This window comes from Alexandromys fortis, unplaced genomic scaffold (genome assembly GCF_014885135.2).
Source record: "Alexandromys fortis isolate MF-2015 unplaced genomic scaffold, M_Fortis_MF-2015_v1.1 scaffold_15, whole genome shotgun sequence".
NCBI classification, from domain to species: domain Eukaryota; kingdom Metazoa; phylum Chordata; class Mammalia; order Rodentia; family Cricetidae; genus Alexandromys; species Alexandromys fortis.
In genome coordinates this window covers 18,692,711-18,717,882 of record NW_026067911.1, presented here as the reverse complement: position 1 = coordinate 18,717,882, position 25,172 = coordinate 18,692,711, and the positions used below count along the sequence as shown (strand labels likewise).

Genomic DNA, 25,172 nt, shown 5'->3' with positions numbered 1-25,172 from the left:
ACCCCCCCCCCCCCCCCGCCCCAAACTTTGTAGAGGGTTCCTACTCCTCAACCTCATGCTCACACAAGGTTCTCAAAGGTCAAGTGCGGAGCGCTGCACAGCCCACATCACTCCATCACTTGGGTAATCACAGGCTCTGAGGTTTCGGGTGCCCTGCTCAATAGACAACCTACATTTTCATCAGCTCGCCTTTTGAGTTACTCGGGATGGGAAGGAGGCAAAGCACATGCTGACGTGCAGGGGTGTGAGGCAGCCTTTCGACTATGAACCTCGAGCACAGATGTAGGAAGGACCCATTACTCTGGGAGCCATGTCCACATCTGTAGGAAGCACAGGGCTATCGACTATGTAAAAGATACTAGAACCCAGTACCGTGCTTTCCCAGAACGTGGGCATTTTTGTTTGTGTTGTTAGGAGACAGGTTCTTACTGTCTTATTTAGGGTCTCCTGCCCCAGGCTCTGAGGCCCTGAGGTGACAGATGTGTGCTGTCACACCAGCTGTCTCCACGGGTTATGTCCCTAGAGCTCGGCTTCCTCCGTGATTGACACATCCACACACATCATTTTTCACACTGTCTCATCGGCACTCTGCGGCCTCGCGTGACTGTCACACCGACACAGAGCGAGGACCTCAAAAGGCAGGCAAGCCTCTGGGTCTGAGCAAGCGGTAAAAGAGGTACTCACGAGGCCAAGAGCTCCAGGGCAGCCAGCTTGTCTTTACTAAAGGTGAAGCAGCTGAGGATGCTGACCACTTCCGCTGGGTGGACGGCCACCATTTTCTATCAGAAAAATAACGTGTTTTGACATAAGGCTTCTGTGCCAGACCTACCTGCTTTGGGGAACTATAATTAAATTGGTAGTATAAGCATTTCAGGACACAGCCTACATCTTAGCTGAGAGGAACACAAGCAAGAGGTAAGCCCCAGCAACTCAACGGAATCCTAGAAATTCTGAGTTAAACTTGGGCTTTAAAAAATATAACCATTTCAGAAGCAGGTTGCCGTCTACGTGTGCCTTAGATCCCTGTTTTCCAATGTGCTCGCCAGCAACAAGCCCAAGTTCCTCTGAATGGCCACCGACATAGCTGGCATTTACACAGGGGACTCAACTCAGCGTGCAAGGCACAAGAGTCACAGTCAGGGGAAGGACTGAGCTTCATCTTTCCCGATGACAGGGCCTCCTTTAGCCTAAGTGATGAGCGGCTGCAGATGTGCAGAACCTGAATCCTAAGGGTCTAAATTCCAGGACTCTGCTTTGCAATGAGCATATGCCCTCAGTTTGCCAATTAGGGCTGAATTTAACAGTAGCACAGTGCAGTTTCACACCCTGGAAGGTTTCCACCTTTTAACATAGTACCAAAGTATAACGGGATTTAAGCTAGCTCTTCTGATACAAACCACAGCTTGCTCTGGCTCATGTAGAGACAGGGGAATGACACAGTGTTACTCTGCACATAGCCAGAAGGGAGATACTCACATGCTGGAGAGCTTTCATGGCCTTCAGCTGCGGTTCTGCCCAGGAGAAGTACCTGAGGAGATCAACCACCTGCAAACAGAGAGAGACACTTCAGCTGCACACACTTCTCTAAGACAGATCTCAGCACTTGAAACTCCCATTGCCATGTGTAGATGGTGAGTGAGGCACCAGAGTCTAATAGCGTGGCAAAGTTCAGCTACTTTATAAAACTTAAACCTCAGTCCCATAGCAGCTCAGGCTTCATGACGCCAACAGCCTCCACAGAGGACGATGTGGATAAAAATGTTTCTATCATCACAGAACCTAGTGGACAGCGCTGGTCTAGGAAGAAAGAAAAATATGGCTCCGGCAAGATGGCTCCGTGGCTAAAGGGATTATCATAAAGACGGTGACCTGGCTGGGAAGCCTGGGACCCATGGGTGTAATGGCTTGCCCTGTCTACTCCCCACAATATGTTTTTCCTCTTTCTCTCTCTCTTTGCTAAGAAAGGAGACGTACAATTTAGAGTTGGCCTGGTAGTGCAGGACTGTTAACACCAGCTAGTCTGTTAACACCAGGAGTCTCAAGAAAAAAAGAGCTGGGATATGGCTCAAGTGGAGGGGCACTTTCTCAGCATGTGCAAGGCCCTGGGGCTTAATCTTCAGTATCACAAAAGAAATAAATCATTAAAACAAAATGAAGAAATCCAGGAAATGGTATATACTGAGAGAAGAGGGGGTCGAAAAGTTGGGTGGAGATGGACCGCCAGTCTGGTGATGTGAAACAGTACGAACGGGAAACCACACAGCACCGGGCAGCAGCTCAGGTCATTACTGCGGTGTGTGGCGGCCGAATGAAGGCAGAGCACACGACAGCAGTTAGTCACGGATCTCGCTCAGTACTGCACTATGAGAGACAGGATCTTAGGGGCTCCTACCACCACCCACAGAGGCCTTGAAGCAAGGGTGAATACTGTGTGATGCCAGTCAGGAGTGAGCAGGGCACCCAGAGTCCCTGACCCTGGGCCACTGTCCTCAAAGAGAACCTCAAAAAAAGAGCACGAAGGAACAGAACAACAGTCTGTTGGCCATGAAGTAAACAGTTCTGCGTTTATTCATGTCCTCTTTGGCCATACAGTGAACTTCAAAACCGTTATAAATACCATACAAATTTAGTAAAATTTACAAATTCATAATGTCAAAAGTTTTTACTAAAAATTATGATTCATGTGTCTGAGTGTTTTGCCTGCACGTACGTATGTGTACCACACACGAGCTTGGCGCTCCTGGAGTTCCGAAAGTATCAGATGCCTTGGAACGAGAGTTTTGGAGGGCTATGAGCCACCACGTGGGTGCTGAGACAAACCTGGGTCCTCTGCAAGCGCAGAAAGTGCTCTTAACCACCACCCAGTCATCTCAAGCCCGAGTTCATGAACTTTTGATATTTTTCCCCAGAACAACTGACAGTTTAAGTTGCTTCTTAAAAAGACAGTGTGTTTTCAGATGGACACACATAGAGTAGGGAGTGTTGCGTGAGTGCACAGCACACAAGCTGCCCCTGGAGCTCACACCCTGTAGAGCCTTCCGCCCGATCTAAGAGCTTCTAAAGCTCCGGAGCAAAGACGGCCACAAAGTCAATGCAATTCTGATTGCATCCAATGGGCAAATAGACGTTAACCACAACACTAGTATAAAAAAGGCTTTGAAAAATGACAAATACCTGTTCACTGGAGAAGTACCCATGAACATATTCAATTGCTTTTAACTTATATTCTGTCAAAACAGCCTAGAAAGGGGGGAAAAAGAATTAATATACATCAGCACATTGTAATAAGCAGCTATCCAAATTACATAACCCCCCAAGCAACCTGACATGGACTAGTCTCATTCAGTTCTGCTGAGAGCAGCGGCAACTAAGGCAACAAGAAATGCTACCTTTTAGACCTGCTGGGTCTCCAGAAACACACAAAAGAAGTAACATTGTAATACAGTCAACACGAGTAGAAACGATGTATCAAATTCCTGAATGTCTAATTAGTTTCAAAACATCTCTAATTGATACAAATTGCCATTCCTTTTCCTTTTTCCTCTTTCTTCCAAGAGCGGTCTCACTACATCGACCAAGGCACCTTACAGCTCGCTTCCTCATTCACGAAGGGGAATCCCAATCACAAACCTCAACGAGCTGTAGTTAAGTCCTAATACTCAGAGATCCGACACACACTCACAGGTGTTTCATTAATGGCTTCTTTCCTCTCTGGAGCCTCTGACCCGGCACACTATTTACGGCTAACAGAGGTCACACAGTCTCAGCTCAGAGATGGTAGACCAAGCAAACACCCCGCGCTTGCAAGCCACTCATCACAAAATAGGAACAAGCCATTTTATCCTCACCGCAAAACAGCTACAACATTTGTATTTTCAACTATCTATCTATCTATCTATCTATCTATCTATCTATCTATCTATCTATCTATCATTCTACTAGGAGCAAATGCAGTGACCAGTCAAAACATTCAGGGTGCTCTACAGGTTAATTTTTACAGTTAATTCTGGGCAATGCACTCGGAGGCGTGTGATCATCACCATTAAAGAGACAGTCAAAAGCAAGGTTCAGGATCAAATCCTGGCCTGAGTTGATATCATCAATCACGTCTCAAATCCTCCCCCAATGATGGGGAGGCCCAGCTGTGGGGCCACACACAGGGCATGGAGCTCAGGGTTACAGGGCCTTCACACCAGACTCCTGGGTGAGCACTAGCTACTGAAGGAAACTGAATTTGGGATCCACCGGTCCACCACCAAACTCCACAGATGGGGAAGCTGAAGTCAAACAGAAAGGGCTCCAATTCACAGCTCTTACTATAATCACATTTTGGAAAAAGAAAAGCCTCTCCAGCACATTTTGATTTGAGACCAGAAATGCGGAGTGAAAGGCTGCGTCAGAGGAGCAGACTTTCATCTCCGGAACCTTCCCGAGTTCCTCAGTGATATTTATTCCCAGACATTTTCACAAGGCTGAGAAGGGAGAGGCTATACATACGGGCCGTCTGCCTTCCTCCAAAGCAAAAGTCTGCCTTCTCGTCTACTTTAATTTGAAATTTATCATCTCACAAAAGTGATTAAAAATCAGTTCAGGAGCCAAGCGCGGCAATTCTAAGCACACGGTAAGATGACATTTTGTTTCAAATTTTAATTAGAGAAGGGGAATCTACAAGAGTAGACGTCTACTTGAAAAGGAAAAAAAAAAAAACAACAAAAAATAAAAAAAAAAAAAAAAAAAAAAAAAAAAAAAAAAAAACCAGAGCAAATACAAAACAAGCGGTTTAAGATGGAATTGAAGGCCCATCCCTCTTTGAGACAGGGTCTCGTCTTGAACTCATAGCAATCCTTCTGCCTCAGTCTCTCAGAGCTCGGGGATTGCAGGCATGCCCAGCTGAAGTCAGTCTCGGTAGGTATACCCGTGATACATCTCACCTCTCCAGGGCTCCAACACCTGCTCTGAATGACACGTGTGGACATCCAGAGAGGAGGAAGGAACCTACCTACCCACTAAGCTGTTCTTATCCAGTTTCTCGGGTGAATCCATCTCATTCTTGAGATGCTTTCAGATCTGGCAGATAGTCCTGGGTCTCGATCCAAGCAAGACTGCAGGCTTAAGCTGAGCGGTGTGTGGAGCCAGAGCCAGAGCAAGGGAGGCTCCCTCCCCTTGGCACACACCCTGAGGAGTGGTAACCCTGGTGCTAGAAGCCTAGAAACATAAACAAAACACCTTCCCTGACTTCGCTCTGTCTTTATTCAAAAAAGAAAAGGTAAAAAGCAGAGAGCTTCCTAAAAGATATGTCATGTGACCCTGTATCATTTACTTACTCTTAAACATGGCTAGGCCCCTTGTGGAACTCATTGTCTGATATAGAAGGATGTCTGCGCTCACGTATTATAATGCAATAATGCAACCTAATTCGTCCATCACATTGCAGTGAGAACACTTTCAAATGCAAACCTAATCAGGTCACACCCTTAAGATAACCTAAGTGCTAACTGAAGGACAGTTGAGGCTAAAGTCATAAAGTCATAGCTGTCCCAGGCAAAGTTTGAAACAACTGGCCAGTCCTTCCCTTCCCTGGCATTCCCCTCTCCTCATGCATCCATCAATCACTTTAAGGCTTCTAGGTATTTGTTTTCAGATAGGATTTCATTCTAACCCAGGCTAACCTCCTGCCTCAGTAACTCACCCCCCTTGTCCTGAGTGCCAAGATCGCAGGCATGAGCCAGCACTCAGCTTTCTAAAACTTTATTTTTTAAATTTATTTATTTATACAACATTCTGCCTCCATGTATGCCCGCACACCAGAGGAGGGCGCCAGATCTCATTAAATAGAGTGCTGTTTGGAGCTATTAAGGGGTAGTTATTATTCTGGGAATGAGAGCCAATATAATTGTGACTCAATTATCTTCTAAGTGGGGAATACTGAGTTGATTCAATGTCTCCCTTTTCTCTTTTCTTTTCTTTTCTTTTCCTTTCTTTTCTGGTGAGCCCAAGCTTGATTCATTACAAGAATACTTTGATTAGGCCTCCTCTCTCCCTCATCTAGCATGACCCTTATTTTCTATAAGCTTGAAAACTTAGGAGCTGGGCATAATGGTGCAAATATGTAATCCCAGTATTCAGAAGGCAGGGGCAAATGGTTGCCACAAAGTTGGGGGTCAGCTTGCTCTATGTAGAAGGTTCTAGATCAGTCGAGAATACATATCAGAATTCTATGAAAGACAAAAGAAAACAAAAACAGGAAAGAAAAACCCTGAAGTTCCAGGCCCACCCCTGGCTCTGTGTTGCTGATGCATAGATTCTGTTTCTTCGTAGCCTTTGCTCTACCATCTTGCCGTCATCCTTCAATGCAAACAGATGCTGTAAATAGCAATAGGAGAGCTTCCTGTTAGCGTCATTTCTCATGCCTAAGCGATATTCAATTTCTATCCAGAATGGGACAAACGTTCTCCTTTGATCAGATGACCCTTTCTGGTCATCTAGCAGAGGTTTAGTTTATTATTCTAAGGATATTTTCCCCAATATTGGCCAAATGCCATTATGTTGTAGCTGCCACTCAAGGAAGTGCAAGATTCACAACAAAAACAGTAATTGTTCCCAGGGGCCGCTAGAAAGCGTCTCGGGAGAACTCACCGAGCCTCCCCTTGGAAGATGACTAAACAGCTGTTTTTCTTCTTCTTGTAAAATGTTCCGAATTCTCCACCTCGAAAGCAATGGTGGCTTCAAGTAATAAACACCCCGAGTCCCTACAGAGGAGTCTGGAAAACAGGATCAGAGGCTATTTTTCTGTGGGTAGAGTAACCCCAGGTCAGCCTCAGGCAAAGAACTATCTGATGGCCTTTTCTCTCTTCATCCTGGAGGGATGGGGTGGGGTGGATTTTGCAGTTTGGATACTTTTACTCTGTCCGTTTTTGCACTAGCTGAAGTTCTACCCAGAGGACCTCCAAATGCCAGGTTCCACCCACAGAATGCTCTAACTGCCCTAATGGCTGAATTCTGCCCCGCACCAGTGTAAAAAGCCCAAGGTTTGGACTTGAGATCCCACCAGCCCCCACCCAGGAGAGCGTCACCCTGCAAAGTTCCACCCCACTTCCCAAGCAACTCGATATAAACCCTGCCTTCTGTTCAGCTCCTTGCCTGAGCAGAGGCTGCCACCCTCCTGGTTTTATCCCTCCCCATAAATGTCTTGTGTAAGGTTGGTTGTGCGGTGTGACTGTGGATTCCTAGGCTCCCGACTGCCAGGATACCTTTCCATTCGGGCTATAATGCTCACATGGGCACCAACAGGGTTTTTTTTTTAGGAACTCAAGAGGCCATCAAAAGTAAAGTTTAGTGATCTTCTTACTCAAGTCTCTCTTGCTTCTTAGTTTTGTTCAAACGACTTACTATAATCCACTCAACTGTACTATCAGCAGGCAGTTTTTCTCAAGTTTTTCACCTTTTCTAGAATGTTCAATATATTAGCCCTAGAAATTAGAAAAACTAAGTAGCCCGTGTACCTAGCATATAATAAAACACTTCAACAATGTTTGTCATATTCATAAAGTATATTTTAAAAAAATGTTGAAAACTAACCATACAGGATTGTTCAATATACTTAAAAAGTTTGCTCCCCATGTCAAAGGAAAATACATTTGCAACATCTTCCAGACACCATCTTTATAAAAGTAGAACCTCTAGATGTTGAGATGAACTACAGCAGAGTGTACGGTCTACATTCGTCCTACATCCCCTCCCCCCAGTGTGGCAGACACTGCTCAGGACGATGGTGGGCCACATTCTGTCACCACGGGCCTATAGCGCACTGCACTTCCTGACAGAGCGAGCCTCCTCTCCTGCTGCCGCACACTTATTCCCTATGAGCGTTTGAGTAGAAATACATCCATGACTGTAAACATTCACCAAGAGCTTCCAGGGTACAAGTAGTAGTAATAGTGGTGGCCGGGGAATCACCTGTGGGCATACTGCTGAGATTACGAAAACTGCTTTGCAGAATTATCCTAAGCCTCCCTTCCTTATACATATGTTCTGGGTATACATTTTTTTAGTTGAAAACACCTGAAAGTCATTCTAAAGACTACAACAAGCACCACTTTTACCTGGAATATATTGAGTTAAATTCAGCAGTATGCACGATTACTAACATTAAAAACAGTGGGTCTCGAGTCCCCCTTTGTGAATACACACGGAGTATTGCATTCCAGCGGATGCTAACTGGAGTCGCGCATGCATTTGTAGAATAGCAACTCCCCCACGACCACATGCAACCCAGTCTGAGGCACAATGATCACGTCTGTCCACGGAGGCAATACAAGCAGATTTAAGGCTGTATTCGGCTATGAAGAGTCCCGTCTCCTCTTTAATAGTCTAGATCACATACGCAAGTCAAATAGGTCACATATGTAATTCAAACCCCTGTAGGATGGGAGGTGAAAATTCCCACATAATTTAAACCACTATTCTCCATACAATTCATTGTCAGCATATTTACATGTATAGGACTGGGGGTACTGGTACTTACAGTCACTTTAAGAATGGAACCTGAACGCCTAACCCCTGTCCCAGTGTCCCTAAGAGAACACCCTTTCGCACTATTGGACAATTTCATATCTGTCAGATTGTTCATTGCAGTTCTTGGGCAAATTTCATGGTGCTCCTAAGAATAACCGTGTTTCAAATTCATTGCCATCCACTTTGGGATAGACCTGGTTGCAAAGAAAATGGTGTTCCAGGTGTGGAGGGATAGCTAGGGAACCCGTCGGGCTGGGCGGGGTAGCTCTCCAGAGCAGAGGCAGAATGGACCTGTAGGAAAAGGGACACAGTTAGCAGAGCCCCATTGGGTGTGGACCAGATCCTACCCACATACAACCAGACAACACAGACATGAGAGGGCAAATACTGTTTGTTTGTTTTGTTTTTTTTTTTTTTGGTTTTTCGAGACAGGGTTTCTCTGTAGCTTTGGAGCCTGTCCCGGCACTAACTCTTGTAGACCAGGCTGGCCTAGAACTCACAGAGCTCCGCCTGCCTCTGCCTCCCGAGTGCTGGGATTAAAGGTGTGCGCCACCACCGCCCGGCAAATATGTCCGGAGGTGGGGTTTTGATGTTGTTTTGTACAGAGAAGTAGCCTTACTGTTCATTATAGCTTTAAATATAAGAGAAATTAAATTGTAATTGTCTTGACTTTAGTTTTCATGTTATTTAACATGTTACGTCTCCAAGTTGAGATTTAAGAAAATTCTATAAACGGGGAAAACAATTCATGCATTTGACTCCTACCATCTTTGTTACTTCTGAAACGACAGAAGTAGAACTTGCGAATTCGGGGAGAGCTAATTTTTAATCAAACCACACTCTTGACATTCTGGTAAGTCCCATTCCCAACCACATTGGGCTGTAGGGAGGTTCACCCCTGCAAGTCTTACTCCAGACATTACGTACCTGCTGTAACAAAGCCGACTGAGCAGCTGCGCTGTGCTGCAAGTCTTGCAGGGATGACTGTGAAGGAGTCTGGGAAAACCCAGGGATACCTGGGAGGGACAGAAGGCCTGGAAAAACAGAGCTACCAGCAGTTTGGAGTCCAGATGACAAACTGAAAACAATCAGTAGAAAACAAGTCAGACGGCAGACGGGATGAAAGAGGGAAAGGCTGCTACCGTATTTAGCAAGGGGCAGCTTAAAGATGGTAAAAGCAAGAAAACAAATCACTGTAGCTAAACTTACTCAGAGTGGGTAAAAAAATTCAGCAAACCAAGTAACCACTCTACCGAACATAGGTGAAGAGTCATGGAACATTCTGGGCACTGGTCTTTCCTCCCACCCGCCTCCGTAGCCAATACAAATCAAGCCTCGGCTACATAAACTTGGTGAGAAGCGACCTGCATCTGTTTGCGGCCTTGTCACATACCCTGCTTGTGCCACCAGGGCGGAGTTGAAGTTGGAACTGAAGGCCGAGGCAAATCCAGGGAGGACAGGCGCAGGTGATGGGGCCGAGGCAGCCACCGGCAGTGGGGTGACTGCTACTGTGGAGGGTGCCTGCAGCCCCGGGAACGAGGGCATTGCGGGGGCACCACTTGGGGCACTGGTGACAGGGAAGCCGGGGTAGGACGGGTTGGATGCGGGAAGAGGGCCCTGGGTGACCGCGAAGAGTGAGGGCACCGCAGTGGACAGGTTGAGTGGGAAGGCTGCAGGCGAGGCGTTGGAGGTGGGCAGCATCGGGCGCACGGTCGCAGAGCTGGGGTGTGCAGCTGTAGAGATGGTGGTTGACGGCCCCGTGAGGGACACAGTGGAATTGAAAGACGGACTGCCCGCTAGAGGGAAACTGTTGGTCAACGAAGTGAAAGGGGGCAGGGCCGTGAACACGGGAGCAATGGGCGTGGAGGATGCGTGTGGCGGCAGGGACATAGAACCAGCCAGGGGGTTGCTCAGGCTGGGGAGCCCGGACAGTGCAGGGTTAAGGCAAGTGGACACACTAATGGGCACTGAGGTCGTGGGGTATCCGCGGCCCAGAGCGCCTGACAGGCCCAAGGTACCGCGAGCAGGAGTCCCGGGGTGAGCAGGGCCTTTAAAGGCCGAAGGAGGGGGACTCGTGGGCTCACTTTTGATCATAACGGGCACAGTGACTGCGGCAGGGGTGGATGCGATGCCGCCTGCATGGGGACCATGCAAAAGCGAGCCTGAGGAGCCACAGCTGACTGGCACTGCAGTGGAGGAGGGGGTAGCTAAGGGCGACTGCGCGGGCAACACTGGGGCTGCAGAGGTGGCGCCGGCCGCAGGGGACTGCAAGCCTGGGAACATAGCCATTCCTGGGGTAGAAGACCTCTGCGTGGCGGCAACAGCTGCCGGGGCATAGCACTTGTTAGTGGCTGAGGCAGGAGAATCCGAGTTTTGATTGGGAAAAGGGGATAATGAAGCCAGGCCACTTGTGCCCACAGAGGACAAGGCAGAGGAATTGATTAAGTGTGTGTCATTTGATGTGAGGAAGCCTTTTAAGGCAGACAGGAGAGGGCTTTTTACAGCGTGCGGATTTGAAGCGCTGGCAATCAGCGAGGGAGTTGGGGTGGCTATGCTGGTGTGGCATGCCGGTGGGAAGGGCAAAGGCAGGCCTGTGAAGACGGACGACAGGGAAGCTGTGCTCGGGTTACTAGCCGAGCCAGCAGTAGAGCTGGCCAAGGAGTGGCTGGTGAATGGGGCACAAGTGGAAGCAAAGGTCTCACTGGAAGCCAGTGTGACCCTTGGTGTTGAGCTGGCCTGAGGAGATGGGGAAGGGGTGCCAGAGGGACCTGGCAGGGGCACTAGGCCAGAAAAGATGGAAGGGACAGGAGCAGGTGTGGTGCTGTGGGCCGAAGTAACGGGTGCCGGGGGCACCGAGGGAGTCCGGATCACAGTCGGGTTTGGCGTGGCTGGCTGGGGTGCTGGGAACACTGACAGGGCAGCGTTGGGAGCACTCATTCCGGCCCCAGTGGCAGCTGCTGACACGGAGGGATGGTTTACTGCCTTGACTGGGGACGCAGCAGGGACAGGAGTCACAGCAGGAGTCGACGGATTAGAACCGTGAGGAGAGAAGAGCTGACTAGCTGGGGTGGAGAATGCTGTGGGGAGAGAAGAGGCAGGGCTCATGCTGTGCTGGAATGTTCAATTTAGAAGAAACATAACCATTTTGTTGTTGTTATTAGATTTCACAAATACCAAGGAAACCTGATAGCAGACTTTAAGAGGCTCTTTACATGTCTGGACTGCCGGGTGCCATTATCCTACTTCACTCTGGAGCGTCTGTGGTCAGGACAGTCAGCCCTGCTGCGCCAGCCATCAGCCAGGAAGCTGGGGGAGCTGGAAATCTTCCTTCTCTACTTTTCTGCTTCATAAACACTGGCAGCACTCGTGAGGAGGCACTCACTGGCTTCACCCTGGACCACTTGGGGAGGGGTCTGAATGCATGTATGACCTCCCGCCTCAGACTGCCCACCTAAGGCCCTATGGGGCCCACAGCCGGAGTTTGCGCACTGACAATCTACACCAGCTCCTAAGCCTCACTTAGCCCGTCCAGGGGACACATTTAAGTGTAACACTGTGTCTAATTCATCCTCTACTTCAGGCCTTGCTGTTTTAGTAAGTTTGTGTCAGGGATCCATACAGGATCATCTTAGAGAACAGCTCCCAAAACACCCAAGAACTCGTTCTCGATATTATTTTCTGTTTGCTACGGCATCTTTATTCTGATAAGCCCTATGGATAATTAAAAGAAGGATTTGGGGGTAATTTGGGTTCCTCCTCCTTGGATGAGTTCAATGTTGTGTCCGAGGCAACATAGACCGCGCCTCCATCTCCAGCCATAACTACTGAACAGCGTTTTCAGGGAGTGATCGGTGTGGAAGGCAGATTCTCGACCTTAGGATGCTCACATGGTCAGTGCCGTGATGGCCCAGTGGGAGGAGGCACTCAAAGGAAATACCAGAACTGAGCTCCTGTGCACAGTGGGGCTGTGAGACCCTTGACATTTCTTCAGAACAGAAACATGATAAGAAAACTAGAAATCAACACTATGAATACTTCAAATCCAGGGCCACACCATATTCATGTTTCTCACTTTGGTCTATTTTTTTTTCCTGGTGTAGGAGATTAAAATCAAAGCCTTGCACATGCTAAGCACACACACTACCAAATCCATGTTGTGAGCAGTGACTTCATTTCATGAACATAAGACTCATTTTCCAGTCACCATGAAAATGGGTCTGTGCTGTACTTTTGTATGTGTTTGGTGAGAACCAGGATCATCAGGAATGAAATATGGGCCGAAGTCGGAGTTTGTAAATAACGTATCAACAAATGCATTGGTCCACCGTGGCCGGGAAACGTGAGAATTCAGTCTTATTCACTGATAGGCTGAGGACCATCTACTTAATACAAAGCGTGAAGAAAAGGCAAGCCAGCCCTCCTAGAGCTCTCAGAGCCATTCCCACTGAAATCTCTTAATCCACAGAGCACAGACTCTGCCACTAACAGTCCCTGCGGTAATCTACACGACAAATCATACCTTCCTGTCACCTGCTGTGGACGCTAACCACCACACACTATGCCACAGCCCAGCTGTCCATCTGTGCTCGCCTTACCCCGAGACCAACACTCCCGAGGTGTGGCAAGGCCAGCATGCACAGGGCCCTGGGCTCAACCCTCCAGCACAGCGAAAAGCATAACACAACAAATAATGCCGCAGGGCTATCAAGTACTGAGGACCATGGTCTTCCCCACAGAGGCAGTCTTCATTACTGTTCAGAAGGTTTTAAAGGGGAGGATATTTTTAAATTATAAAACTAAGTGTAAAGACTTTCAAATTACTTATTATTAAAATGATTACTTTATTTCCATAAAGTTAGATGACTTGTTCACAAGGCTTGGTGGCGCCGTGGCGGCAGTAAGAAATACTGATGTTTGTTCTGTTTCCTCTGCACCCCTCCTTTACACAGGAGTTGCTGCACCTACTAGGCACCGTCATGGGGAGGGAGTGTTCCCACCAAGACCACCTGTGCTCAGTGCCCTTTGTGGCTCCAGTGGCCCTTATCACTTTCCACCTTAGGACCTATTAGACTCATTATCTGTCAGAAAGGGTTATCTTCACAAGCATATAAAGATCACCTTTCCCACATCAGAACGCTAAGTGGATATGGATATATATATATATATATATATATATATATATATATATATGCCACGTGACCTTCAGATTTCACAGAGTGCAAACAGGACACAGTATCATAAAATTAATTGAAATCCAGGTAATATGCGCATTTCGTGAATGTCAAACCTCTCCTATCAAGTCACGCTCAGCAGGTATGCGTTATTCTACACCTAGGAGCCTCCTAAGACACGCCACAGATGCCAAACTCAAGTCTCCAGTGGGGAATGGCCAACCATCACGACAGGCAGCAGGTGCCTTTGGGTCTGTTTGGTACTTACTTTGACTCTGTGCAGGTTTTGACTGACTGGCGAGGTCTTCATTGTCTACGGAAAAATAAATGATTTCAAGCTTTAGACAGATTATTCCCCATCACAATCACAGACAGATACCAAAAAAGAAAAGTCAAGACATAAATAGACAACACTGAAAACACTGAAAGAGGACACAAGAAAGAATCATATTTGCATGGCTACAACAGGTTGTTACAGTATAGACACGTTTATCGATGAATCATGGGCACTAAGTGTACAGCGGCAGCCTTTACCTGTTCCTGCTGGATTTGGAGTGTACGGAGGTGGAGGGGGGACCCCTGGAGCTATCACATTGGCTAACGGCACCAGGCCCGCATTGTTGTAAGCACCTAAAATAAGAACATAGATAAAGATAGAGAACTTAGCATCACTGCTGGGGTCGCAGCTGTGTGGATACAGGGTTTGCTTCACTCTAAACTGTCACGTCAGAGATGCACCTGGGAGTCACAGCTGTGTGGATACAGGTGTGCCTCACTCTAAACTGTCACGTCACAGAGATGCACCTGGGAGTCACAGCTGTGGGGGTACAGGGTGAACTTCACTCTAAACTGTCACGTCACAGAGATGCACCTCACATGGAGAGTTTAAGTGACAACTGAGTGAGGGGAAGACAAGCCTGCTGCACACCTGGTCCAGACAGCTTCTGAAAGATGAGGTGGGCTGGACCCACCCCACTTAAGTCCCGTTACATACTCTTGATCTTTTTGAAATACATGGACACCAGCTACCTAAGAGAGGGCATTTAAGGCCATTTATCAAAGTGAGAAGCCCTAATAATAAAGTGTGATTAAAACAATCTCTGTTTAAACCATCAAATTAGAAAAACATCCTAAAAATAAACTATGCCTTCAGCAGCACGCCATCAGCTGGCCATCAGCAAATTAAACTCTCAGAATTGTGCTGTAGATTTCCCAAACACAGAAACCAGCCCGTCCTTTCAATTTAATGAACAGCAGAAAGAAAAAGTGGAACCCAGAAAATGCTTACTTGGTGCGATAGTTGCATGTGGCCGGCAAGGAGGTATCGGGTAGGGGACAGGTTTGTGTGGATTATATGTTGAGGGAGGCTGGGGAGGGAAGCACAGTGGTTAGACATCACCAAGACATCATCTCTTGATAACACAGTACAAGTTGCCTTTCTAAGCACCTTGTTGTAAGAGGATGAAGATGCCCCAGGTTAAAGATGATCAGGTTTGATTGAGGAAGATCCCCTGAAAATCCTGACTACAGATATAAAAAAACAAACCTAAAAAAAAAAACCTATAAAATATGTAACATATATTTTACCTGATAAAACACAAAACAAATAATCATCTTTGGCTAACTGTGTACAACACGCAGTCTATACTTGTACTTGAAAGGACAAGCCCAGCTGTTTCACTAATATCAACACTAATTAGGCAAAAGAACCCTGTCTAAAGTAAACACCATACTCTAATATTCATCTGAACAGATGAATGTGGCCAGATTGAAACATTTACCTGGATGAAACACTTATGCTCCAAAGAGCCATGAACATCAACATGTCCTTACACTACAAACCCTAAGTCATTCTCTCTGATCTGGAATTTCTACATTTAAACTTTGCAACACACATAAAACTTATCTCATACAGAAAGCCACACATATAAGAATTAACATTTGTTTCTCTTTTATTTCAACACATACTGGTTTGGATGGTCCAAGAATCCGTGCTGCTATTCCTTTGCCTTCATTGGTACTTTCTTCACCGTCCTTTTTCAGAGGAGTTCCCTATTTAAATAAAATAAAGATAGCGGAGACTCTAGACAACAAATAACTACGCTGTATTATTCTGAATAAAGGGACTTAACTTGTTGGGAATAAGTCATGGATTCTAGACCCAATCCAGCCCCAGTTAGCTGCCTGGCCTCCTCTTAACCCTCCTGTGCCACAGAGGTAGAAGGATGACAAAGAGAAGGATGACGTGTACTCTGATACTTTCTACACACAATGTCGCGTGCGACACACACGACTTTAATGCCAGTGTCCACGACTTAGAAGCTGAAAAAGGTAGCCGGCGGTGGTGGTACGTGCCTTTAATCCCAGCACTTGGGAGGCAGGGGCAGGAGGATCTTTGTGAGTTCAAGGCCAGCCTGGTCTACAAGAGCTAGTTCCAGGACAGGCTCCAAAGCTACAGTGAAACCCTGACTCAAAAAACCAACCAATCAACCAACCAATCAAACAAACAAACAAACAAAAAAAGAAACCTGGCAACTAAGACCCCATTAAAGGCTGCTCTAGAGAACAGATCAGAACAGAATAAGCTGATTCTGATCTGTTCTATATCAGCCTGTCCTCACAGGCTGTGTCCTTAGGTAGGACACACTGGGAGGGAGACCAGCTTCCAAGATGGTACTTGCCTCCGACCATCCATCTCAGAATAATTAGGGTTGACTTGCTTTATTAACATGACATTAAAGAATGGCCCTGACACCCAAACCTTACAAGGCCTTGCCACAGCTGTCCCTTCTTCCCCTTGGTTCAATGCACAGTGGAAACCAGCTATGTCATGAGGGTACTCAAGCCCTTATGGTGAGGAATAAAGACTCCTGACAACAAGCAACATTGATTTGCCAGGCATTTAAGTGAGCCTGGAAAGAAAAGAATATCTCTGTGTGCCAGTCACGCTTTTGGACGAAACCCAGGCCAGAGCTAGAGTTAGCCACTCCCAGCTTTCTGAATTATGAAAAGCAGTAGTATAATGTGGTGGTTCGTGTCTTTAATCCAAGGCAGTGGTGGCTGGGATCTCTATGACTTCCAGGGCAGCCTGGTCCACACAGTGAGTTCCAGGTCAGCCAAGGCTACTGAGTCTCTAAAGACCAAACCCAACAGAAAGCAAGCAAAACAAAATCTATTGGAAATAATAAATGTTTGCTATCTGATCCATGAAGCTCTGGGGCTGTGACACAGCTAACAGAAATGTAAAAACTTTAGGAAAGGTTATTTTCCAAGGGTTTTGAGGACCACCCTCTGGTGTCCAAACAATATTCTCACAGGGCTTTATCAAGGAGTTTCCTAAAATGGGGTCTCAGATATGTGACTGTCAAAAATGCCGAGAATGCTCGGAAAAGAAAAACCACAATCGCCCTTTGCCTGGCATGTTCTGAAGGCAGGTAACAATCAGCTAATGGCATTTACGTGTGAACTGTCGATTATCAGATAAGCTGAAGACCTGAGACTCCGTCCTTTGCAGGAGCACCATGAGCTGACACGTCCTCATAGGTAGCACATATGTGTACAGATCTGTGCTGCAGTCACACTTAACCAAGAGAAATTCCATGTAGATAGAAGCATGCTTACGGGAAAAATGCCATTTATGCGGCTGGGTTTTCCTTTGGGATAGGGGTTTCCTGGGATAGTTCCACATGAAGATATCATGGCATGAGGGGCTTTGCAGCCCGCTTTGAAAGCCTATAATGTAAAAAAGAAGACAGTGATTAACAAAACTCAAACCATCACATCGGGTACTCCAGATAACAGAAGTCTGGCTAAAGTCATGAATTAAGGAACAGCGTGGCATTCACACATTCGCCCATCAGTTACCATGGTGTCCAAAGAAGTAGAGTCATTACCATATCACCATGGCTACACTCCCAACCACCATCACCAGTGCTATAAGCAACAGGTTCAAGGAAATCTATTATCTAGCAGCAAGGTGTGGTGCGCACACCTTTAATCCCAGTACCCAGAAGGCAGAGGCAGGCAGGTATCTGTGAATTTGAGGCTAGACTGGCCTACATAGTGAGTTCCTGTTCCATTTCTTTAATAAACCTTCAAGAAAAAAAAAAGTTTCAAACTACACAAGTCCAGCTCATGTGATGAGATTGCTCTGAAAATGTTTACAGTTCAGTTGAAAAACACACACAGATAACAGGGGTGTATGTGTGAGGGGGGGTTTCACTTGTTAAAAAGCTCTTGTTGCTCTTGCAGAGAACCTGGTCCAAATACCCACGTTGGGCAGCTCCAGGTGATCTGGCACCCTCTTCTGGCCTTCTCAGGCATCCACACGTTCACATACCCACCCAAAAATAAGAATAAAACAAGGCATTTTTAAAAGCTTAAAAAAACAATCCCAAAGAGCCAGACTACTGGAAAAGCAAGAATGACTTATTACAGTGTTCAGTTGTGAGACACAGGGAATGGGGTTAGGTCTGTGGTGTTTAGAAAGCATCCTCAACTTCTAAAATGGCACCTTAGACACTGAGCTGGAGTTGGGCTTTGTAGGGCAAGTAGACTCCAGTGGATGCATACTGCATTATAGGAATAAACGATAATGTGCCGTACACATAAAACAGTCATACTCATATAAAAGCACTTATAGGGATGCTGTTTGTATTTGTAATTATTTTTATAAAATCCTCCCCTTTACAGATGTGGAGCGCAGATTCAGTATTCACTGCCATGAATTTGATCACTGCGAGACGGCTGAAACACAATGTGAAGTCATTGTTCCTGCGCACGAGGACAGAATGCTTGGCGCCACGGCAGCGCTCCGCAGAGGGAAAACATGAGTGTCTGCAGGGTGAACCGCCACTGGGTTTCCACTCCCAGTGACCTCTGCCCCCAACAGCCTTTTCCACAGGGCCCTGCTTGCTCGCTGACCAGAATGTCCATGTCTACGTTTGTCCCCAGCACCGCCACCGTGAGGCAGGTGCTTCACTGCACAGCGGCTGGGAGGAGTACCTGCTCCAGGACTCTCTTGCACCGTTTCTTCTCGGACATGTTGATCCTGAACAAGTCTTCAATGGGGCGCGAGTTCTGTGCATCCACGATGTTTCTGCCAAGGAAACATGACTTAGCTTCTGTCTGAGGACCCAGGCACACACACAGAGGTCAGAAATGTCTTTATAACATGCTTTTTGTTTGTGGACATAGCAACACATCCCAAACTATAGACTACATTGTCTATGAATAAGCAACCGAATCCCCCCCCCCCCCCCCCCCGCCCCAAACTTTGTAGAGGGTTCCTACTCCTCAACCTCATGCTCACACAAGGTTCTCAAAGGTCAAGTGCGGAGCGCTGCACAGCCCACATCACTCCATCACTTGGGTAATCACAGGCTCTGAGGTTTCGGGTGCCCTGCTCAATAGACAACCTACATTTTCATCAGCTCGCCTTTTGAGTTACTCGGGATGGGAAGGAGGCAAAGCACATGCTGACGTGCAGGGGTGTGAGGCAGCCTTTCGACTATGAACCTCGAGCACAGATGTAGGAAGGACCCATTACTCTGGGAGCCATGTCCACATCTGTAGGAAGCACAGGGCTATCGACTATGTAAAAGATACTAGAACCCAGTACCGTGCTTTCCCAGAACGTGGGCATTTTTGTTTGTGTTGTTAGGAGACAGGTTCTTACTGTCTTATTTAGGGTCTCCTGCCCCAGGCTCTGAGGCCCTGAGGTGACAGATGTGTGCTGTCACACCAGCTGTCTCCACGGGTTATGTCCCTAGAGCTCGGCTTCCTCCGTGATTGACACATCCACACACATCATTTTTCACACTGTCTCATCGGCACTCTGCGGCCTCGCGTGACTGTCACACCGACACAGAGCGAGGACCTCAAAAGGCAGGCAAGCCTCTGGGTCTGAGCAAGCGGTAAAAGAGGTACTCACGAGGCCAAGAGCTCCAGGGCAGCCAGCTTGTCTTTACTAAAGGTGAAGCAGCTGAGGATGCTGACCACTTCCGCTGGGTGGACGGCCACCATTTTCTATCAGAAAAATAACGTGTTTTGACATAAGGCTTCTGTGCCAGACCTACCTGCTTTGGGGAACTATAATTAAATTGGTAGTATAAGCATTTCAGGACACAGCCTACATCTTAGCTGAGAGGAACACAAGCAAGAGGTAAGCCCCAGCAACTCAACGGAATCCTAGAAATTCTGAGTTAAACTTGGGCTTTAAAAAATATAACCATTTCAGAAGCAGGTTGCCGTCTACGTGTGCCTTAGATCCCTGTTTTCCAATGTGCTCGCCAGCAACAAGCCCAAGTTCCTCTGAATGGCCACCGACATAGCTGGCATTTACACAGGGGACTCAACTCAGCGTGCAAGGCACAAGAGTCACAGTCAGGGGAAGGACTGAGCTTCATCTTTCCCGATGACAGGGCCTCCTTTAGCCTAAGTGATGAGCGGCTGCAGATGTGCAGAACCTGAATCCTAAGGGTCTAAATTCCAGGACTCTGCTTTGCAATGAGCATATGCCCTCAGTTTGCCAATTAGGGCTGAATTTAACAGTAGCACAGTGCAGTTTCACACCCTGGAAGGTTTCCACCTTTTAACATAGTACCAAAGTATAACGGGATTTAAGCTAGCTCTTCTGATACAAACCACAGCTTGCTCTGGCTCATGTAGAGACAGGGGAATGACACAGTGTTACTCTGCACATAGCCAGAAGGGAGATACTCACATGCTGGAGAGCTTTCATGGCCTTCAGCTGCGGTTCTGCCCAGGAGAAGTACCTGAGGAGATCAACCACCTGCAAACAGAGAGAGACACTTCAGCTGCACACACTTCTCTAAGACAGATCTCAGCACTTGAAACTCCCATTGCCATGTGTAGATGGTGAGTGAGGCACCAGAGTCTAATAGCGTGGCAAAGTTCAGCTACTTTATAAAACTTAAACCTCAGTCCCATAGCAGCTCAGGCTTCATGACGCCAACAGCCTCCACAGAGGACGATGTGGATAAAAATGTTTCTATCATCACAGAACCTAGTGGACAGCGCTGGTCTAGGAAGAAAGAAAAATATGGCTCCGGCAAGATGGCTCCGTGGCTAAAGGGATTATCATAAAGACGGTGACCTGGCTGGGAAGCCTGGGACCCATGGGTGTAATGGCTTGCCCTGTCTACTCCCCACAATATGTTTTTCCTCTTTCTCTCTCTCTTTGCTAAGAAAGGAGACGTACAATTTAGAGTTGGCCTGGTAGTGCAGGACTGTTAACACCAGCTAGTCTGTTAACACCAGGAGTCTCAAGAAAAAAAGAGCTGGGATATGGCTCAAGTGGAGGGGCACTTTCTCAGCATGTGCAAGGCCCTGGGGCTTAATCTTCAGTATCACAAAAGAAATAAATCATTAAAACAAAATGAAGAAATCCAGGAAATGGTATATACTGAGAGAAGAGGGGGTCGAAAAGTTGGGTGGAGATGGACCGCCAGTCTGGTGATGTGAAACAGTACGAACGGGAAACCACACAGCACCGGGCAGCAGCTCAGGTCATTACTGCGGTGTGTGGCGGCCGAATGAAGGCAGAGCACACGACAGCAGTTAGTCACGGATCTCGCTCAGTACTGCACTATGAGAGACAGGATCTTAGGGGCTCCTACCACCACCCACAGAGGCCTTGAAGCAAGGGTGAATACTGTGTGATGCCAGTCAGGAGTGAGCAGGGCACCCAGAGTCCCTGACCCTGGGCCACTGTCCTCAAAGAGAACCTCAAAAAAAGAGCACGAAGGAACAGAACAACAGTCTGTTGGCCATGAAGTAAACAGTTCTGCGTTTATTCATGTCCTCTTTGGCCATACAGTGAACTTCAAAACCGTTATAAATACCATACAAATTTAGTAAAATTTACAAATTCATAATGTCAAAAGTTTTTACTAAAAATTATGATTCATGTGTCTGAGTGTTTTGCCTGCACGTACGTATGTGTACCACACACGAGCTTGGCGCTCCTGGAGTTCCGAAAGTATCAGATGCCTTGGAACGAGAGTTTTGGAGGGCTATGAGCCACCACGTGGGTGCTGAGACAAACCTGGGTCCTCTGCAAGCGCAGAAAGTGCTCTTAACCACCACCCAGTCATCTCAAGCCCGAGTTCATGAACTTTTGATATTTTTCCCCAGAACAACTGACAGTTTAAGTTGCTTCTTAAAAAGACAGTGTGTTTTCAGATGGACACACATAGAGTAGGGAGTGTTGCGTGAGTGCACAGCACACAAGCTGCCCCTGGAGCTCACACCCTGTAGAGCCTTCCGCCCGATCTAAGAGCTTCTAAAGCTCCGGAGCAAAGACGGCCACAAAGTCAATGCAATTCTGATTGCATCCAATGGGCAAATAGACGTTAACCACAACACTAGTATAAAAAAGGCTTTGAAAAATGACAAATACCTGTTCACTGGAGAAGTACCCATGAACATATTCAATTGCTTTTAACTTATATTCTGTCAAAACAGCCTAGAAAGGGGGGAAAAAGAATTAATATACATCAGCACATTGTAATAAGCAGCTATCCAAATTACATAACCCCCCAAGCAACCTGACATGGACTAGTCTCATTCAGTTCTGCTGAGAGCAGCGGCAACTAAGGCAACAAGAAATGCTACCTTTTAGACCTGCTGGGTCTCCAGAAACACACAAAAGAAGTAACATTGTAATACAGTCAACACGAGTAGAAACGATGTATCAAATTCCTGAATGTCTAATTAGTTTCAAAACATCTCTAATTGATACAAATTGCCATTCCTTTTCCTTTTTCCTCTTTCTTCCAAGAGCGGTCTCACTACATCGACCAAGGCACCTTACAGCTCGCTTCCTCATTCACGAAGGGGAATCCCAATCACAAACCTCAACGAGCTGTAGTTAAGTCCTAATACTCAGAGATCCGACACACACTCACAGGTGTTTCATTAATGGCTTCTTTCCTCTCTGGAGCCTCTGACCCGGCACACTATTTACGGCTAACAGAGGTCACACAGTCTCAGCTCAGAGATGGTAGACCAAGCAAACACCCCGCGCTTGCAAGCCACTCATCACAAAATAGGAACAAGCCATTTTATCCTCACCGCAAAACAGCTACAACATTTGTATTTTCAACTATCTATCTATCTATCTATCTATCTATCTATCTATCTATCTATCTATCTATCATTCTACTAGGAGCAAATGCAGTGACCAGTCAAAACATTCAGGGTGCTCTACAGGTTAATTTTTACAGTTAATTCTGGGCAATGCACTCGGAGGCGTGTGATCATCACCATTAAAGAGACAGTCAAAAGCAAGGTTCAGGATCAAATCCTGGCCTGAGTTGATATCATCAATCACGTCTCAAATCCTCCCCCAATGATGGGGAGGCCCAGCTGTGGGGCCACACACAGGGCATGGAGCTCAGGGTTACAGGGCCTTCACACCAGACTCCTGGGTGAGCACTAGCTACTGAAGGAAACTGAATTTGGGATCCACCGGTCCACCACCAAACTCCACAGATGGGGAAGCTGAAGTCAAACAGAAAGGGCTCCAATTCACAGCTCTTACTATAATCACATTTTGGAAAAAGAAAAGCCTCTCCAGCACATTTTGATTTGAGACCAGAAATGCGGAGTGAAAGGCTGCGTCAGAGGAGCAGACTTTCATCTCCGGAACCTTCCCGAGTTCCTCAGTGATATTTATTCCCAGACATTTTCACAAGGCTGAGAAGGGAGAGGCTATACATACGGGCCGTCTGCCTTCCTCCAAAGCAAAAGTCTGCCTTCTCGTCTACTTTAATTTGAAATTTATCATCTCACAAAAGTGATTAAAAATCAGTTCAGGAGCCAAGCGCGGCAATTCTAAGCACACGGTAAGATGACATTTTGTTTCAAATTTTAATTAGAGAAGGGGAATCTACAAGAGTAGACGTCTACTTGAAAAGGAAAAAAAAAAAAAAAACCCAGCACCATCAAATATGAAATAACCCTGTTAATTTGAAAAGGAGCAAAGGAGAACTACAGGTCTGGCAGCAACCTTCGCAGTGAATCTTATGAGTTGACATAAACAAGGGCAGCAGTGTATGGAAACGACTCTTCCAGTGCCAGTCAGGGGGACCGGTTTGAGATGCCACCTTGAGGCAGGACAGCCCAGCGCCAGCTCTACAGTGGTGGCTCACGGTCACAGAACTATCCTTTCCGTCTAAGGGGTAACCTTTTATTTTTGCACAGGAGGTACTTTTAGACTCAGCATTACATTCCACATTTGCTGTGTGGTTCATGTTAGGAGAAAGGAAATATAAAACAACCTCAAAAAAGCAGAAGGGGGAAAAAAAAAGCCAAGGCAGGGAATAGATTCTGCTTAGCTTGAGATTTGAAAAGCAACTTTCTAGGTATTACTTATTGCTTCCGGTGTTGAGTCTTTCCTGTTACCGGGACATGGAAACATTGAACCTAATGTTATTTAACCAAAAGGTCTGAGTTAGGAAGGATTTACATTGGCTCCAGAACTGTGGGCAGCCCAAACGTAATTCCCGTACCAACCACACACAGTGATTTCTCAAGCTGAGCGTTCAGGTGGCTTCTCTTCGAACCGTGCAACCTACCAAGATCACACAGGAAAGTCAAGTACCTTTGGCGATGCGATGACTCTTATATTGCACTATCTACACGTACCACCTCAGAGAAAGTAACCCACAATTATCTCAGAAGATTTTTAGGGTTCAAAGTAGTTACCTTTCGAATTTCATCCAGCACCGTTTCAAAGGACTTTTTGTCCATCTCGAGTACTATTCCGACGTGGCCTTCTCACAGTTCTGCTTGCAATTACGAAACGCTCATCCCAGGTCCGCCCCGCGGAAAATACACAGGGAGGAAAAAGGAGGCGAGGAGGTAGAGGAGTATTGCAAACTGCACCGAAACAAAGCAAAAACCCCCAAACGGAAACTGAGAAAAAGTTTTTATTTAAAACCAGACTTCAGTAGGTTCTTCGCACAAAGCTTGAGCAGCTCAAAGCAGAACGGGCTGGGGCGTCTGCAGAGACCGGCGCTCCAGAAGGCGCCGAGGGCGGGGCGCTCCGAGGGAAGGCCGCCGCGCCACGCGCCGCTCACCGCCGCGGAGGTGCTCGGTCCCGCCACTCCGCCCGACCCCGGGGCCCCGCAGCTCCGGCAGCCGGCGGCCTTGCAGGTTCTTTGTTACTCGTTTTCGTAGCTTCCGGGAGCGGGCCGGCGATCGGGGAGCCCTAGGAGACGGGCGACCGGGGGGGGGGACACAGCCCAGGGCTGGGAGACCCTCGAACACCGCAGCTCGCACACGGCCAGACGCCCCGCAGGAGCACCCCTAATCGCCCCCACCAACTCCAGGGGACCTTCGAAAGGCAACGTCGCGCCGATAAGACGCAATCGTGCACCGCCAGCACAAATCGCAATAACCCAAAAGACAGTAATTGGGGGTGAATGGATGGGGGGGTCCTAGTGTGGGAATATAGGTATC

General features: G+C 47.1%; 2 protein-coding genes across 3 annotated transcripts in view; both read right to left on the bottom strand.

The window, feature by feature from the left end:
- Positions 1–5,161, bottom strand: part of Stoml3 (stomatin like 3) — a 19,723-nt gene extending 14,562 nt beyond the window's left edge. Inside the window, exon 1 of one of the 2 annotated variants that reach the window (XM_050138434.1) lies at positions 5,004–5,161. In XM_050138434.1, coding sequence (XP_049994391.1) covers positions 5,004–5,043 — 40 coding nt within the window. In that variant the 5' untranslated portion in view covers positions 5,044–5,161. Of the gene's footprint in view, positions 1–4,999 lie in introns of both variants that reach the window. The other variant, XM_050138435.1, reaches the window with a different exon arrangement.
- Positions 5,162–7,601: 2,440 nt separating this feature from the next.
- Positions 7,602–25,107, bottom strand: Proser1 (proline and serine rich 1). The gene is made up of 13 exons (XM_050138429.1): positions 24,417–25,107; positions 22,108–22,173; positions 20,410–20,478; positions 19,618–19,712; positions 18,690–18,783; positions 17,307–17,417; positions 15,654–15,737; positions 14,974–15,052; positions 14,220–14,315; positions 13,954–13,998; positions 9,908–11,591; positions 9,442–9,592; positions 7,602–8,805 (listed from the first exon to the last, which is right to left on the bottom strand). Exons 1-13 carry the CDS (start codon positions 24,459–24,461, stop codon positions 8,683–8,685), a joined length of 2,742 nt encoding a protein of 913 aa, XP_049994386.1. The 5' UTR covers positions 24,462–25,107; the 3' UTR covers positions 7,602–8,682.
- Between the last annotated feature and the right edge of the window lie 65 nt (positions 25,108–25,172).